At 42.7% G+C, this 18,389-nt stretch overlaps 1 protein-coding gene across 1 annotated transcript in view; it reads right to left on the bottom strand.

Annotated features, from left to right (window-relative positions):
• Nucleotides 1–2,199: 2,199 nt before the first annotated feature.
• The window catches only part of LOC103661283 (BRCA1 associated protein), a 28,677-nt gene continuing 12,487 nt past the window's right edge, over nucleotides 2,200–18,389 (bottom strand). The window contains exons 7-12 of the mRNA XM_040619921.1: nucleotides 14,541–14,616; nucleotides 13,968–14,106; nucleotides 13,479–13,588; nucleotides 11,246–11,335; nucleotides 6,840–6,943; nucleotides 2,200–4,622 (exon numbers count right to left, since the gene is read on the bottom strand). Coding sequence (XP_040475855.1) covers nucleotides 4,259–4,622; nucleotides 6,840–6,943; nucleotides 11,246–11,335; nucleotides 13,479–13,588; nucleotides 13,968–14,106; nucleotides 14,541–14,616 — 883 coding nt within the window. The 3' untranslated portion in view covers nucleotides 2,200–4,258. The remainder of the gene's footprint in view (nucleotides 4,623–6,839; nucleotides 6,944–11,245; nucleotides 11,336–13,478; nucleotides 13,589–13,967; nucleotides 14,107–14,540; nucleotides 14,617–18,389) is intronic.

Below are 18,389 nucleotides of genomic sequence, written 5' to 3'. Positions count from 1 at the left end.
ATAGAGGCAGATTTGGTCTGGGACCGACTGCTCCTTCCAGACAAGAGATGGTGAAAGACATCTCCACAGAGGCCAGGTCAGTAGTGTTTCTCGTATTCAGCATTTATGTTCCCCTTTTATCTTTCGGGAAGAATTTCACCATCAGTCTTATTCGAGGCTGGATCTGAAAGGAGTTTTGGGTCAGGGGATTTAGAACGTGATCTGAAAAAAAAGCAAAGCGGCTTTAGTTCACTTAGTGCACTTGGTAATTAGCCTCGGAGTAATAAACGTTATCTGCACCCGCGCAGCTCCGTGCCAAGTACCAAAACCACATTTTCCAGATGATTCCAGTGAGAAGTTTCTGACCTGAAGCAATTCGACATTGGGCCCTAAAGACTACACTCATCTTGTGTAAAACAACAGATTGGTCATCTCTCCCTGGCCTTCTTCAGTGCAGTAAGAATGCAAAATCCAGATTAAGAACCGACTGCAGAGCCCTTCGTGCTCGCCTAAGCTTCCAGAATTACAGTAGAGACTGCTCCATGTTCGTGAAAATATACTAGCTAAAATGATGCTGAGATAGCTTTGGCTTCTGGGAGTGCAGCTTTCAAAACGAATGTCTAACAGAACCTAATATTGTCAAGTGCCTGAGCATTCGGGGAGGGCACGAGGCCCAGGGAGGCAGGGTAAAAAGGGTCACCAGGAAGTGGTAAATGGTTACCATTACCTTTAAAAGATGAAGTCATAAAGGAGTTGATTATGACATTAGTCAGGATGAAGAGGCCACAAGCTCTCCCCATAGCTCCCCTCAATGAGGATAAGAAATAAAAGCAGCTTTATATAACTTCCCTGAGGTCTCCTAATGTACCAACGCAAAAATGTGTTTGCTCCAGGCTGAGGGCAGTGCAATGTTGGGGGGTGGGGTGGGGAATGAACCTCACGTTGCACAGGATTCGGCTCTAGGGGCGGGGCGGTTCCTGAAGGGAAAGGCTTTTTTCCCTATTACTACTTTACTCCTTCCCGTCACTTAAAAATTTTTAACTTTAAAAGCTACATCTTGGGGGGCCTGGGTGGCTCAGTAGGTGGTGTCTGGCTCTCGGTTTCGGCTCAGGTCATGAACTCAGGTCCTGGGAATCTGCTCATCAGGGAGTCTGCTTGAGGATTCACTCCCTGCCCCTCCCCCCGGCCTGCACGCATGCTCTCTCGCAGATCTTAAAAAAAAAAAAGCTACATCTGTTGGTGTAGATACCATGCAGATATTCTAGGACTCCTACTTCAAGAAACTTCAAGACAAGAGTGAAAAGGGCTGGCCAGAAGCAGAAGCCTGTCAGAGGCTTGGTGGCTCTTGGTGGCTTCCTAAACTCGCTTAAGGTGAGAGCCAGGTCTTTGAGCAGTGTAGACATCCCCCAGCACCATGAAGGAGCAGGAGCTGGGTCGTGAGAGACTCCAGAAAAACTTCCCTTCCACTGCCAAGAAAGAAATTAACGCAGCAGAATTCACTGCGGCAGTTAATTCAGCTTTATCCTGGAGAAGACGAAATCACTTTCCTCAAAAGTGAGAGCAACTTTCCTTTTTTAGATAAGCCCATTGACTTCATCACGTGAGCCCGTCTGCCACCAGCCCAAGCAACGTGGCAGAGTGCACAGCAGCCAAATTTTAAGGATAGTATTTGTAACTTGTGTATCCCGACTGTACCAGGAGAGGGGTTTCCAAGTGATGACAGAAGGTTGTTCATTTGTGATTTGCCAAGCTCTCTACACTCTCCTGGCTGGCTGTTTCGTTTCCTAGCCCTCTGCTGAGGACAACGTCCCTGAGCAAGCATCGAGCTGGGAATTGCTTCAGGGCTTTGTCTTTCCCAGTGTATCCTAACCAGTCACATCTGGGACAGTTTCAAAGAAGAAACAATCTCAGCTGGCGATAGGGCCTGGGAAAAAGTCTCTGGTGTATAAATTGCTTTCCGTTTGCAAAAAGAGTTGTGTGCTGAGTCTCAGCCTATCCCAAGCCTCCAAATTCCAATAATTTTCCTTATTCTTTTTATTAGTTTGGGAAGTTGGAGCAAAGGGGTGGAAACATGAATAATCTAGCTGCTCACTCTATTGTTGAGGGGATGATTTTTAATGCGTCTTTTAAATCCAAGGTCACGGACACTTTCTTAGGTTATAGATACAAGCTCCCAAGCAAATGTCAATCAGAGAGACACAAATTTCACACAGGGCAAAATCATTTCAAAGTTTGGTTATTTTAATGCAATTTCATTGTTCAAGGTAGTACGGATATATTAAGTGGTTCATTTCTATCCTCAAGAAAACACGAACAGTCTCTATCTTATGTAATTTTGTCAAATTCAAACATCACTCTTTGACCCTTTTCAAAAACATTTTCTTAATGTACCTTGATAAGATTCTTTATTTCTGGAAAAAAAATTTTAAACCTTCAAGTAGTTAGGAAACATTTGCCTATTTGCTCATTCCTCAGGGCACAGCCTTTCAGAACACTTAGCCCACCTGTACTGAAGAGCTCTGTTCTCCCAGCTGGTGGTAGGGCTGCTTGATGGAGGTGATCATGGGAAAATGAGGAGCGAGCAAGCTTTGTCAACTACTTCTAATTCTCCTAATTAGTATGCTACAATCCACCCCAGCTTCTGCAAGGTCAGACATGCAAGACAAGTACTTGGCCAAAAAAGCAGGATTCTAACTAGTGTAAAAATAGACTTTAAATAAAATAGAATCTCTATAGGAAAGAGAATTAGGTTATGCTTTACATTCCCGCTCTTGCTTTAAGATATCTGTATATATAAGTCCAAGGGGGACTTGTAGAGTTGGTCTGCCCTAAGTAAAAATTGAGAATCTGAGTACATTCGTTTTGCAAAGTTACAGGTAAGGTTTTTTGGGAAATGCTACAGCATATCCCACAAAAATGGATGGTGATTAACAATACAGTTTGTGTGCTAACAAGTAACATGTAAGACGTTTAGGCCAAAGGGGATGGATGAAGCCTAATCATAGGCTAAAAAACAATTCTAAAATATGATCATTTGAAAACTCTGGCTAATTCTAAAGCAGAAAACAAACCCCATCATTTAATGGCACATCTTGTTAACCTATCCGGCTACCTCCTTTGGAAGCTTAAATTCCAACACGGGTCTTACATTAAGTTTGCTTAATTACTGCGTATTATGAATTACTTGACGTTAAGGTTTCTCGAGAAAGTACACAGCCCCTCTGTTGGCTCACAACAAGCATTGCATGACTGTTTTAAAAGGGCTCTGTTAAAATTCTCATTTTCGGATTTAAAAACAGCCTTTGGTTGTATCTTAAAAGCATCATTGAAAATCTGCCCAAGCTCCCTCTAGCCGCAACCTGAACATGCAGCCCGATCTTCTGTAAACATTCAGAAAATACTGATCCCAGCAAAATACACAATCAGCTAGTCAGAGGCCTCACTCTGCGTTTTCACACGGATGATAAATCTGCCTGCTGATTCTTGCTAGATGCTAGGAAATCCACTCCGAGAGCTGGGTCTTGGAGCAACCCTTTGGCCTCCTCCTTACTTGAGGTTCACAATGTGCTGTGGAGTCATCGAAAACAAAGTAGAAGCGCCACCATCTTCCCTACACTGGGTCAGCTCAGCCTGTGCGGGTTGTTTGTTTTTCCTGGCTAGCCCCGGAGCAAGAGATGGCGGCTGGTGACATGCTAGTGACTGAAGGTTTACGGGCCCAGCCTCTTTTCATGTGACCTTCAACCAATTCTTCAATTCCCAGATGCAGGGAGGGATGACAATGATAGGAGACTAACACTAGGAAATTTTCATAAATCCTCAGTGGCCAGTGCAAACCTCTCTTTAAAGCAGCTGCTATGACCTCAGGTAACGTGACCATTGAGGTTACAAAAAAAAAAAAAAAAAATTCGATGTCTTGAATAGACCCCAGAACTGAACGTGAAATACACCGACTCAATAAATACGATGGAAGAATGCACAGCAGAGCTGGGGCTTCTATCAAGTAGGAAGGCAAAATGGTCATTAGAGAATGTCTGAGGTTAGTGAACTATTACGGTGGAAAACAGCAGCCACCTTTTAAAGACCCGGCCCATTTCCATCAGCTCTCCTCGCCACCGGCCCTACGGTTGCTACAGCACACGCAGCAAAGAAAAGATCCAAACAACGGCGGCTCCGTCCCCACTTGTACTTATTCCAGGTCCACCCTCACATGTAGCTGAAGCCCCAGCACACCCTCGCCGTGCCAGGGAAAACAGTCTCAGGGACATCTACTTCCCAGAGGTCACTTGCCCCTCTTGCTGCGGCCTTTCCTGGAGGGCAGCTTCCCACTGCCCCCCGAAGAGGGGGGGCTGGAGGCCGAGGCCATGGCGATGTTGATCTGTCCCTCCTGGATTTCCTGCCGGGTCTCAGCAGGCAGGTGGTTGATCTTCTGCTGAGCCTCCAGGTAGAACATGACGTCACGCAGCTGCTCCTGGATCTCGGTGATCTGCAGATCCTTCTGGTCGCAGGTCTCCTTCAACACCCTCTCCTCCTCCTTCAGTTTGTTCTGCAGGAGGACTTGGTTGGCTCGCAAACACTTGTTCATTTCCTGCTCCTCTTTGAGCTCTGTGGTGAGTTTGGCCACTTTCGTGTTTAGCTGAGTGCACCTTTTGCAAAACAAAGGAAGACAAAAGCATGTTTTTCATTTGCTGACACTGTCCCCTTTCTGCTCTGGGATTGAACAGAGGCGCTGTGATCTCAGAATCCATTTAGGGACTGGACTCCTCCCTCCTGCGGTGGAAGGAGACTGGTGTGCTGCCACTGCAACAGCTTTACAAAGCAAGGATTTTGCTCGCGTTAACAGCGTGGCTTTGGGACAATATTTCTAAGCATCAGAAATTTTTCAATTGCAGAAACGATTCTGTGATTCATGGTAAAACTCCTACTGCTTCTCTGTATTGCAGTCTGTGGTTAAATAGGTGGCTTAGAGATAACAGCCTACGATAAAGAAGTTATGAGGAATAGTGACATTCTCGGAGAGTCAAGTGCTCTGACCCCCCTGCGTTCGCTGGAGGAGAGTTTTCAAGAACAGGGAGTGCCCTATTCTTGATGCTCAATCTTACTCATAAGTAAAGAATTAGAAATTAAAACACCATTTGAGATACCATTTTTATGTATCAGAATGCCAAAGAGCTCAGACGTGGGGAAAGAGGAACTTCCACGCATTGGCACTGGGGCGTGAACTGCTACAAACTCCTTGGAAGTCAACTTGGCAATACCTATAAAAATCAAAATTTCACATGCCCTCTGTCACACCTATTAGAAATTTATCCTACAGATTATATCCTACAGAATATATTTCAGACCATGCTGAAAGAAATCAGGAGAAAAATACTCATTGCAATAGAGTTTACAGTAGTCTAAGACCTGAGACAATTTAAACATCCATCAATAGGGAACTGGTTAAAATTATCATGGGATCGCCAGACAATGGAATACTGTGCAGTCTTTATGAAGATCAAGATAGATCTAGATGTAGCAATATGAAAAAAAAAATCTCCAAAACAGAGTATTTTACCAAACAGAATGCCTAATTTTTTTTTTTTTTTTAAGAAAAAAGATTATGTTTGTGAGATGTTAATACAGGTACAGCAAAAGATGTGGAAGAGTAAATATCCCCTGGTACTATTCATTCATAACGGTAACCTCTAGATAGACAGCATGATCTACAGGGTGGAAAAGACCTTCCAGTTTTAATTCTTTCATACAGTTTGTTAGGGAGCTGAAAGTATAGGAGAATATTTTAATTTCTCTTAATGTCGTAGTGTTGTTTTTACAGAAGTTAAAAAAAAAATCCTCTGGGCACCTGGCTGGCTCAGTCGGTAGAGCACGCAACTCTTGATCTCAAGTTGTAAGTCTGAGCCCCATGTTGGGTGCAGAGATTACTTACAAATAAAATATTTAAAAGAAAACAAAACAAAACAAAAAACCTTTGGTGAAGAGTGTTGTGTGTGATGAAAAAATTTTGAAACAGTGGTGACAGTAGCAGGATGTTGTGAATGCCACTTAATGTCATTGAATTATACACATACAGTTAAAATGACAAATTACGTTATATAGATTTTGCCACAACGCAAAAAAAACAAAAACCAAAAACTCTTAACTCCTACTTTTGACAAGGGGGAAAACCAGTGAAGGGTAAATGGAAACTCTTTGCACTATCTTGGTAGCCTCTGTAAATCTGAATTTCTTCCAGAATAAAGGTTTATTAAACAAAACAAAACAACAAAAAAATAAAAAATAACTTTTAAAGCTATCCTCCTTAAATTCATTTTTTGTCCATTTGTCCAGAGGTAAAGAATCAGTTATTTCTGAGTACACGTAAGCTAGAAAGGTCATTTCAATCAGCAGCAACTACCCCCCCACAGAACGGTAGCGGAGCACGTGCTTGCCACTGTTCTTGAGCTTCTCGCCCCGCACTCAACGAGCCTGCTAACTCCTCTCTAAGGCCAGGGTACACGCCATCTCGGCTTAGCCAGTCACTCTCCTAGCTGCCAGTTCTCAGCCACGCGGCTCAGAGAAGCTGCAGCTCGGAGCATAAGGCAGTTGCTTTCTAGAGGCAAAAATGAAAGATATTCGCGCGTACAATCAGCTCAGACGTCAAGGGGAGAGCGCTGCATTCCACACGGCGTCCGTCTGGCACGAAACGCTGTAGTTTTTAATAAATGGGAAGTCACAGTTAAGTTTGCTCCATATACAGGGGGGCCCCTGAAAACCTAGTGATAGACACACTTGAAAAGTGTTTCCACCGGAATGAAGGAGATTACCTGTTTATGAGCCTGTTATAATGAAAGAGCTAATTAAAAGAGACCAATTACACCTACTTTCTTTCCACAGACTGCTTTTCTTTTAGGAGATCATTTAGTCTGTGCTCCAGATTATCACATTTCTCAATGGTTTCTTTAAATTTGGTCTTCATGTTGTTAATCTGGAAGAGCAAACAGAGGTCAGTTTCACTTCACAGAGGCATAGTTGAGGGGTCTCGGGGCTCACTTCACCATTGTCTCTTCAGTCACCTGTCTGTAACTTGGACAAACCAAACTAAGAAAAGGTGAGACAATCATTTGAAAGAATCTCTGTAATGGAAATAAACATTTTGAGAAACCCTTTCTGCTTTACTGTTCCTCTGTCCCAGGGTGATCGGGAACCACTGCGTGCCAAGCGGAAGACTCGGGAGTAAAGGAAGAGCTTCAGACGGCAGAGCAGGAGACGGTCTGTCGGAGGCCAGACCAGAGCACCCTCTCTTAATTCATCACTTTTTTTTTTTCCTCCTGAGATCACATTCCAAAAATTGCTATCCAAATAATCTAACAAACTAATCTAATCTAATCCAAGAAAATGGTGGTAACTGATTTTAACTGTTTGGGTCCCCCCCACCCAAAACTGTATTAATTTTCTCATGTACCACAAAGCCACGTGGGACATAAGCGGTTCCTGTTTTGAGTTAACTTATAAGCGCAATATAGAGAGAATGAATTCATGTCACATTGTCTTAGAAACTGAAGAGAATTTTAAAATTCTAGTGTATTCTGCTTTGGAAACCAAGAGTCTTTTGTAGTCTAGCTAAGCAGACGTTGGATTCACTCAGGTGTGACGATCCACGCAACTGAGAAATGCCTCAGCTCTACTGGTGTAAGGACACAGGGCGAAGTTGAGGTGGGAAGAAGTAGTGAGGCCGGGTGGACCAGGAGGCAGTAATAACAGGAACTGAAAGGGACTGAGAATTTAAATCCTACAGCCCCCATACCAGCCAGGTGTTTTGTAAGCAGTATCTCCTTTATACCTTGTAAGAAGCCGGAGACTTCGATGTGGCAACCTTTTACAGAAACAGGCTTACAGAAAGGTGACGCGATCTGCCCAAGGTCACCCAACTAGACAGAGCATGGTGGGTCCAGGACTGGACACCAAATGTGGGTCCAGAGCCAAGTTCTAAACCTCCCTGTACCACACTGCAGGCCACAGCTGTACAGCCAAGGAAAAATGACCCTTGGGCAGATGTAAACTCTCAGCAATGTCCGTCATGTTAGAAAAAGGGCCACTGCTTTTAATACTTTCTTTTAAAAACTTGCCATACGGCCTGCCTAACAGATTTCTAACAGCACTGTTGTTTTTTAAATAAGAAAATAACTGTAGAAATTAACTTTATAGCCAACTTCCGTTAAGTTGGAAGAACACACAATTAGAGGAAGATTCCTCTATGTCATAAAAATAAAAATAGCTTCAAAATTGCTCTAATTCGGGGTGCTTGGGGGGCTCAGTTGATTGACCGTCTGCCTCTGGCTCAGGTCATGGTTCCAGGGTCCTGGGATCGAGCCGCGAGTTGGGCTCCCTGCTCAGTGGGGAGCCTGCTTCTCCCTCTCCCTCTGCCTCTCCCCCTGCTCATGCTCGCTTGCGCTTTCTGTCAACTAAATAAATAAAATTCTAAAAAAAATATATATTTTTAATTGTTCTAATTCTAGTTTGGTATTTATTTCCTCCTCAGTATTGTTTTAAAATAAAAGACCATGAGATGCTTTATACGTTTTCTCCTAAACTGACTCCTGTTACTTTAGGGAAATTGGAAAGGACAAAAATGACTATCAAAAGGGATCAAACTGCATGTGTTCTGCTCACTGAAGATACTTAGGCCAAACGCACTTAAATCAAGATGAAAAATAGTCAAGTAACCCCAAAACGCTCTTTAATATTGCTGTAGACAAATGTTACGATGGTTTAAATCAGTGCCTTTTTAAAACATTTCTGACCATGAGTCCGCAGTAAGAAACACTCAGTATAGGTACACGCACAACTGACACCAAGAGCTTCACAAAACAGTATTAAACGATAATGCGCTCTGACATTTTATATCCCTCCTATCCTGTAAAATAAAAGGGCCAGCTGTGCTCCACCAAACTCATTTCACAATCCACAGCTGGAAAAATACTGATTTACGTGGAGCTCCAGGTCCGATGAGAAAAGACGGATCTGTAGGGGAATTCACCTGTCCTGACTGCCTGCTCTATGTTCTTCCTACATTGCCCCACTAAAACAAGAACCTTCCAGAGGGCATGAGCTTCTACAGCAGACACTCACACGCTACAGTAATTGCACTACCTAAGGCACGGTGGGGGGTGGGGGCAGGAACAGTGTTGTAACAAGTCCACAAAGAGGCCCACGCACAAGAATATCCGTGAGTGAAACGCATGGTCTGATACTGTTTCTCTCTGCACATGCTCTCCTGCTGGAGGTGCCAATGGACAGAGGACCAGTCAAAAAGAAGGACAGTGGCAGGAATAAAAACCCTGCATCACCCATTAACTTATGGATAAGCGACATTTGTTATTAGAAAACAAAACTTCCTTTTCAAGCCCTTCCAGCTTTTACATAGGGCTGCCCTGGCCTCCATCTTACCCCTACGTAAAAGGAAGCACAAGTTCCAGTGTTTAGCTTTCCTGCCCCTTGGCTTGCTTTTCATAGGCATTTGTTAGGGAATGCAGTTAATCCTAAAGAATCTTAAAAGGTGGAGAGGACCCTAAGCTTGGCTCTCAAGGGTCTGCGCAAAGCACTTTAGGCATATCCCCTGTGCAAAACCTGATCACTGAGGCTGTGTAGAGTTGCCAGCGTTCGTCCCTGGGACTTCATAACTTGACACCAAGTGGCAGCGACCCGTGCTCTGCCTCCTGAGTGCTGTCGGAGGCATGTCCTTCCCATCCGTACTCCAATCAAGCCCTATTCAGAACTAGTCCATCAAGTGACCCTGAGTGCCTCTGGAAAGGCACTTTCATCACTTGGAAGGTTCTTGTATGAACTACATCAAGAACTTTTAACTAAAGATCATGTTAAAGCTGGCGTTAAGCCTTAATTTTAGAAGCCTGATTTCTCCTCATTTGTAGGCCTATCCAGGAACTGGGGCCAAAGGGCCTGGCACGTGTGTAAGCCTGGCCCTGCCTGCTTAATTCCAGGGTAATCCTAGCTACCACACAGACGAGACCCAAGCCTGCCTCTGCAGTCCCTGTCTGCAGGTCTACTTATTGCTGGAGACTCGCAAAGTTACTAAAATAATCATTTAAAAAAATTTAAAAGCCTGTATTTAAAACTAAGAGGATCAGTGAATTATGAACACTGTCCCTAGAACCTGAGAAAGGTTCCTGGAGCCCCCATTATACATGAACCCTCGGGAGCTCACTAGTTTCCAAACTCCCTTCTTTGGAACTGTCAGGGTTCCTTGCACAAGCTGGAGACAATGGGAAAAGCAAGCAAGGCTCTGCGCCCTCCATCTGCGTTTCCACTTTTCTCTTTCACCTGCTGGAGTACTGAACTGGCATCTTCTTTAAAGGATTTTGTTAAAATCCAAAAACCTCTGCCCTAGATAAACAAGGAACCATGGGAACCACTGAAGCTCTCGCACCTCTGCCTCCGTTTCTTCTCTGTGATTTCGAAGAGCTCGGCACCATCTTGCTGCCGCAGAAGCCCACACGCAGCTCCTCAAAGCAGCTGTTCTCAAGCTGACAAACCAACTGGCTGACTCAAATTACAGGCCCTCGTGTACATACTTCTGTTTTTTTAATGGAATTGCACAAGGCACTAGAAAACCTGATCGAAGTTAACAAATCTCTCCCCAATCAAAAGTACCAAAATACTCAAGTCTTTAAATCCAAGTCTTCTTTTTTTAGGGTATATAGCAGATACTTCATTTCTTCCTCATATTTGGTGTAATGTCGAGCTCAGCATACAATTTAATCCACTTGTCCTGATTTACTGATTCTAGGTGAGAATACATGTTGGCTTCCCTCTCCTTAAATAATGCTCAGTTGGCTGCATTTGCAACAGCATATTTTTGTCTCTTCCTTTTCCTCTTTTTGACTAATTTCATTCTTATTGTGGTCTAGAATTTCTTGTTGCCTGATACTGCCTTCAGGGGCTAAGTCTGTAATATAATGATGATTCATGTTTTTAACCACTTCTCTCTGGAATTCTGATCTAAAGTTAGATTACTGGCATGAGCCAACTGATTCCAAATTCTTTTCTTTCTTCTCTCTGTGCACTGCATCCCCCCGCCCCGTCCCGACTTTAGTGAGCCATAACTGACGTATAACAAAGGTTTCTTTTTAGAGACAAAACAATTCTTTATCTCTGTATCAGACTAAGGAAGATCCCAGCATTCCTCTTTTCTTGTATCCTGCCTTCTCCCAACGCAACATCAGATAGCCCTGCCATATGGCACGTCAGCAGCACCAAACCAGAAACTTACTTCCTCTGCTGTGTCCTTCTCTATCCGAACTATCTTGTTTTCCCAGTAGATTCGCTGAGATTCCAGCTGGCTTGTTAGTAAATACGAATACTAGAAACATAGAGAATAGACACCAAAATATCAATCACTGTAGTTTCTTAAATTCAATTAAAACCCAACTTTTAATCACCCACAGAAGAGTAGGTATAATCATCAGGGTATGTATTACATCTTGATTACACTCTACTCAACAAACCAGGGGAATAAAGAGATGTCAATCACACTCCTGTCCTGGGCTTACCATCTAGTCTGGACAAGCAAGCAAAGAAATGTACATTAACAAATAAGTTATTGCTCAAGCTAACTTTAAGAACCACAGGTGTTTAAATCAAAGTATAACTCAAATCAGCTCAACCCCCTCCAGGAAGCTGTCCCTGTCCCTCCCAGCCTTGGGTTAAGCAGTCCTTTCAGCTCCCCTGGTATAGTGCCTATCATTAGCAGGACTTAATCACCAGGTCTCCCCGACTACACTACCAACTTGTTGGAAGTGAGGGTTCTATCTTTATTTCTGTAGCCCCAGTGCCTGGCACATGCTGGATGTCAAGAAACGTTTGCTACCTGACCGCATGAATGAATGAACAGTATCCTTTAACTACAGAGAAAGGATAAATGGCTTATGACAGTAGGGTCTGGCAGGACTTCTGAGAGAAGGAGAGATTTGGGAGGGCTTCTGATAGACAGGAGGAGACAGGTAAAGACAGAGATCTGATTCCAGAGAACTAGTGGACCCAGATGTAAGCTGTGGACATTCAGGATCTCTTCAGGATGAAGGAGTAACATCAATTAGGCGACGGTGCAAGGTATGGAAACTTATGGAAGGCTCTGGGGTATTATATTAAGAAATGTGGGCCATGGAGTGGCAACATCACATTTGCATTTCAGAAAGACCATTCTAAAAGACTAACAGAGATCTGAATGTGTTTGTAAGCTAGAGAAGAGAATGAAGGTGTCAGAGAGAGAAAAGCCAGGTGGGGGAACTTGTGTGTGCCACTGGAATGGGCAGGGGGGCTGATCAATGCTGCACTCCCAGCACCAGGANGAGCGGCCGACAGACAGCAGCCCTTGATAAATATTTGCTGAATGAATGTACTTAGAGTTAATGTGGAAGGGTTGCTTATTCTAAAAACTTAATGTAAAAGGTTTAAACTTATTTTTTGTATCAATACATTTAATAGTAAAAACATCAGCTTTATTTTAGGTCATTCTACTGAATCTATCAGACCATGTAAGTCTGGAGCTGAGCGATTTTCAAATATCCATTTCCTCCCAAGGTTAAGTTGTTTGTTTTTTTAAAGACTTTATTTATTTATTTATTTATTTGAAAGAGACAGAGTGAGAGAGAGAGAGAGCGTGCGCGAGCATGCACAAGCAGGGGGAGGAGCAGAGGGAGAGGGGGCAAGTAAACTCCATGCTAAGCGTAGAGCCTGACTCAGGGCTCAATCTCAATCGACTGCCTTCGGCTCAAGTCATGATCCCTGGGTCCTGGGATCAAGCTCCGAGTTGGGCTCCCTGCTCAGCAGGAAGCCTGCTTCTCCCTCTCCCTCTGCCACTCCCCCTGCTTGTGCTCGCTAGTTCTCTGTCAAATAAATTCTTAAAAATCTTAAAAAACAAAAACGAAAACAAGACTCGTGTTAAACTTCTCCTTCATTAATGTAAAATTTACAGTACAACAATTTTATAGTAGATGGGATTTATTGCTACAGTGAAAAATCAGATTGTGCTACTTTTGTTATTTCTTCAACTATATGCATACCCCCAAATGGCTTCGTGTATATAAGCATGAAATTCATAAAATACATACTTTGAGTATGTAAGTGTCTAATTCATAAAACGTCTAAGATATACAAAAAAGTTTCCCAGGCATGGAAAGATGCTACTGGGGTTTCCTTATTCTGAACTGCTCACTGTCCAGCTGCTACTGGGATGCCATCAGGCAGATTCTTAACTTTCAATTTTATTGCAGCTAGAGGACCCCCTTAATATTGAGCTTGAGACAATGAGGAACACCACATTCAAAATAATGAGGTATGGTGAGACTTAGACTTTCACAGAAGATCATCAGACAGGTAGCAATGACAAAACTTTTTTAAAAAGTTCACATACAGAGGAAATGACAAAATTAAAAGCCCAAGCCATTTTTTAAGTTAGGACAGTAAAAAGCAGGTACTTAGTAATTACTAATAAAGTATCTTACCTCTAACTGTAAGGCATCTATTTTCTCTTCCTGGCAAGTATCACCCTCACATTCATACTGTACTATTTTTCCATCTGTTTTACTTGCAACCAGTCGATGAACATAGTTATCTAAAGAAAAGGATAAATGCACCAATCAAGGCTTGTTTGGCTTGTTTCTTCACAATGAAAAGAGTCTGCATACACTTTTAACTTTGACAAAGGTTTTGTTTTTACGTGTTCTGAATTAAAAGCCTTACAATACTTCTGTACAAGTGGGCTAAGTCATCTGACTTTAAGCAAGAGTGAGAGGGCAAGTATGGAAGTGTTAACTCTCTTTATAATGTGCAATTCAGGCCATTCGTAGGAAATAGTGCCCTACGGGGCACCACGAGAATTTGAGTTTGCCACAGCTGTCGGGAAGACTTCAAGCTGGGAGGGAAAGCGGAGAGGTTCCCAGGGAGAGATCATGCAGAATGGATCCGAATTAGAAAATGGGCACAGTGTTCACCTCCGGCGTAGTCCCAGACTCGATGGTTGGTGAGCTGCATGGCGTACGTGTGCTGCGTTTCCTCAAAGTGCTTATAAGCATGTCGGCTTACGTACCGTCCACATCCTATGTGGCCACATATTAAACAAATCCACAGGTTCTGCCACAGAGAAGGTAACATCTTCATTAGTTATACAAAAATGCAAGACCTGGCTCACTCAGAGTGGGAGGGAGCCTGACACAGCTTGAAGCTGAGTTGTTTCTACAGGAGTTTTGAATAAACATATGTTTAAAAACCCAAAAAGCAAGGATGCTTTTATGGGTCAATCATTTTCCCGTTCTGGGTTTTAAGGAACTCTAGGTAAACAGCAAGACAAATATTCACAATTTATCAGCCAAAGTCTAGTCGTTTTCAAAAAATAAATAAAAAACAGAGTATTTTGCTTAGGAGTGTAAAATGATTTATTTATACTTCTTGCCTGACCCTAGACAAAAAAGAAAAAAAAGAATCGAAAACAATTTCAGCCACAAAGGGCAGAAGCCAACCCCAGACCGTGAAAGCTGCGCTCTTTTCCAGCAGCCAGCAGTACTTACCTCCTGCACACCACACTCGAAACACTTATTCTCTTCTACTGGCTCTGGCGTCTGGCAGTACCGGCACACAGGACACCTGCCCAGGACACCAAAGGAGAATGGTACAGATGAAGCACAAGAGACGGCTGCTACAGAACCAAAAGTCAGAAACTGCATTTTCCATCTTCGGTCTCTTACACACACTGTGTTTATCCTAACTAGTGATAACACTTGCAAGTTATTATCAAAATGAAATGAAAAAATCCAAAATCTTGATAAAGGAAGAAGAAAACGAAGGAGTCTTGATCTGCTTCATGCCTTCTTCCATTCTTCTGTCTAAAGCTTAATCAAAGAACTAAATATGTACAGGTTAGAATTAGGGACTTGATATAAGTTATTAATTTTATGTCCGGTTATCCATAAGGTATTTTTACTTTCAACAATCTACCTTATTCCCATTTCCCAAAGATCTAAATCACTCAAAATGTACTCTGCTCCCAAGAGTTAAAACTAAAATCTGTAATAAATTTCACCAAAAAGAAGTTAATGTTGGAACACACATGGCATGTTACCATACAATGAACATGTGGGAGAAGATACCAGTGCCAAGTACTCAAGTTTCAATTTACAAAAAGTCAGTTAAAACGGCACTGAAGGCAAATTCACAGAAACAGAGTAGAAAGGTAGATGAATACCAGGGTCTGGGGGAGGTGGCAATCGGGAGATGTTGGTCAAGGGTTACAAGGTTTCAATTATGCAAGATGGATCAGTTCTGGAGAACTGGTGTTCCTCAGTGTGACTAGAGCTGACAATAATATATTGTTTTGGAAATTTGCTAAGAAGAGAGACTTTGGCTGTTCTTAACACACACACACACACACACACACACACACAAAAGGAAAATGGTAAAGGTGTGAGGTAAGATGTTAATTGGCTTGGTGGTGAACATTTCATAATGTGTATGTATATTGAGTCATCGGGTTGTACATTTTAAATATATACGGTTTTTTTAAGATTTTATTTTTAAGTAATCTCTACCCCCAACGTGGGGCTTACTCTACAGACTGAGACAGCCAGGCACCCCTAAATACATACAATTTTTTGGTGATCAATTATACTTCGATAAAGCTGGGGGGGAAAAGCCATTAAAAAATCCATTAATGCCTTTCTGTTATACTCAAGACAAAGTAACACTAAGTACCAGTCATGAATATTTCTGTCAGATGGGCAAAAATGATAGAAAGTAGGTTATAATTGAAGCTAATTATGAACTGGCACCAAGTAGAAAGAATGCTTAAGACAGAACTAGTATCCATTTGTTACCCAACTGAGTAAGTACAACCAAGAAAAGAAAATTAGCAGGAAGAACATGAAGTTCTTATCACAGATAAGGAGGCTCGATCTGTATTTCCTAAGGGAGAGCTAAATGATCTGGTCTCTTTGTTTATTATCAAAAGAGAAGCCAGACACACACCCTGATGTCGACAACAGCATTATCAATAATAGCCAAATTATGGAAGCAGTGTTCATTAACAGATGAACGGGTAAAGAAGATGGGCCATATATATACAATGGAATATTACTCAGGGATCGAAAAGAATGAAATCTTGCCGTTTGCAACAATGTGGATGGCGCTAGTGAGTATAATGCTAAGTGAAATAAGTCAGTCAAAGACCAATACCATATGATTTCACTCATATGCGAAATTTAAGAAACAAAACAAACAAGCAAAGGGGAGAGAAAGAGACAGAGAGACAGACAAACCAAGAAACGGACTCCTACCTAAAGAGAACACACTGATGGTAAGAGAGGGGAGGGGGTGGGGGAGGGGTGACTTAGGTGATGGGATGACGGGGGGCTCTTGTGATGAGCACAGGGTGATGTATGGAAGTGCTGAATCACTCTATTGTACACCTGAAACTAACGTAAAACTGTATGTTAACTGGAATTTAATTAAAAACTTAAAAAAGAGAGAAGCTGGAAGACAAACTGGAAGACACAACAGGAATGGCAGCTGTAGTGAGCAGCAAGCTGTCTTGTCGAAAGTACGAACCAGCTCTGCGTCATTCCTTTGGTCTGTGTGGCAGCTGTGTGGTAGTGGTTGGAAAAAAAACACAAAACACGAATTCTGAAATCATTATTTCCTACATTATGCCAGAATGATCTTTCTGAAATGTAAGTATGATCCTTAGAATAAAAAAGAAAAAAGGGAAAAAATTACAAAAATCACCTTATTTGTACTATACATGTGTATTCTATGACATACCATCTCATTGATTAAGAGATAATTAACAGTTTATTAAATGCTTCCTTCTCCTTAAAAATAACTTTCGAGTTGTCATCTTATTTTCCTGAGGAGTATTTGGGGAAAACGTCCCAGAATGTCCTCCGAGATCTCATCTGTCAAAAAACTACCCTTCAAGACTGCATACCAATGCTGCCTCCTCCATGCAGCCCTTCTTGACTACCCCCAATGGGGAAGCCATCTCTATTTCCCTCCGATTTCTACTTTGAATTGTATGCACCTATGTAAGCTCCCTTAGCTGACCGAACTTCCTTGGGGAGGATCTATGTTTGATTCTCTCCCATCAGCACCCAGCACTATACAGTGCATGTAACTGAGGCTCAAAACATATTTGTGGAAGGAACTGTGTTTCTGACGCTAGCCGCCAGGTTTGTCCATATAGAGGGTTGAATTCTAGTCCCAGTTCTGGCCTTCTCTGCAGGACACTTTGAACATGCTATTTTTTCATTTCTGGGTCTGTTACCTCCTCTGTAAAATGAGGAGGCTGGACAATATGGTCCCCTGAGCAAACTTCCAGCTTTAAAAATGCTATGCTTCTGGGGCAGTTAACCTGCACTGAGAGTAAAACTGGAGTGGCAGGGAACAAAGAAGTGTCCAAAACGTAAACGCTGTAGAAGACGGACACAAGACACAGATAAACACTTTATGGAATGCCTACATCAGAGTGTGGCTTTATTCAAGGCAAATTTAAACCTGGACAATTCTTTGACGAGCCCCCACATGATACCCCAGAACTGACTGAAGACACTCTAGAACTGGGGAAAGATTCTCATCAAGCTAAACAGGCTAGAGAAAACCCAGGGTTTATTTGTCTGCTCAGGAATGTTTTCTGAGCTCCTACTACGTGCCAGGTCTCCTGCTAAGTGTGAGGGCACAGTAGTGAGCAAGCCAGACAAGGTCCCTGCTCTGTGAAAGCTGGCATTCTTCTGGTCACTTGGGGGTAGACAACGGATTCCTGTGGATGTATGTTCACCTTTCTAATTTCTGGGCTTTGACATGTGATCTTTCCTTCCCATGCACACCCCTGCCCTCATACTGCCTTCTCTCAGGTCCCCCCCTTCCCTGGCTAATGCCTCTTCATCCCCCCGAGACTGAACTTCTTAGGCAGCCCTGGCTATATCAGGGCCCTCGTTCTCCAGTTGTAATGCTGCACACTGCTCCTTTGTAACCCCTGTTATGGCCACGACTGCATATTTATCTGTGTGATTATTTGATTCTGTGTCTTCCGCTCTGTAGTGGGAGACCCAGGCCAGCATCTGATTTACTCTTCTAGCTAAGTCCTACAGCACAGTTTACAAAGGGAGGAACAACCCTTGATTTAAAGAAACAAAAACCAAGGTACAGCTTTCATCTCAGTTCTTTGCCTGTGCAATGCCACCCTGCAAATAAGGCCTCTACTACAGCAGGAAACAGGAGAGTGTAGGCATATGGGTGCTTCATACTTAGCGACTGCTATTATTACTGGCCACTCAGCCATCAACAAGATGCTAAATCTGAAATATTAGGCTACCATAGCCCAAATGGTAAGAAAACCAAAGTAAACGGTAAACATCAAGGGCAGGTGA

Source organism: Ursus maritimus, unplaced genomic scaffold (genome assembly GCF_017311325.1).
Source record: "Ursus maritimus isolate PB19 unplaced genomic scaffold, ASM1731132v1 scaffold_33, whole genome shotgun sequence".
Lineage (NCBI taxonomy): Eukaryota > Metazoa > Chordata > Mammalia > Carnivora > Ursidae > Ursus > Ursus maritimus.
Note: the sequence above shows the minus strand (reverse complement) of the source record. Positions and strands in the feature narration are given on the sequence as shown.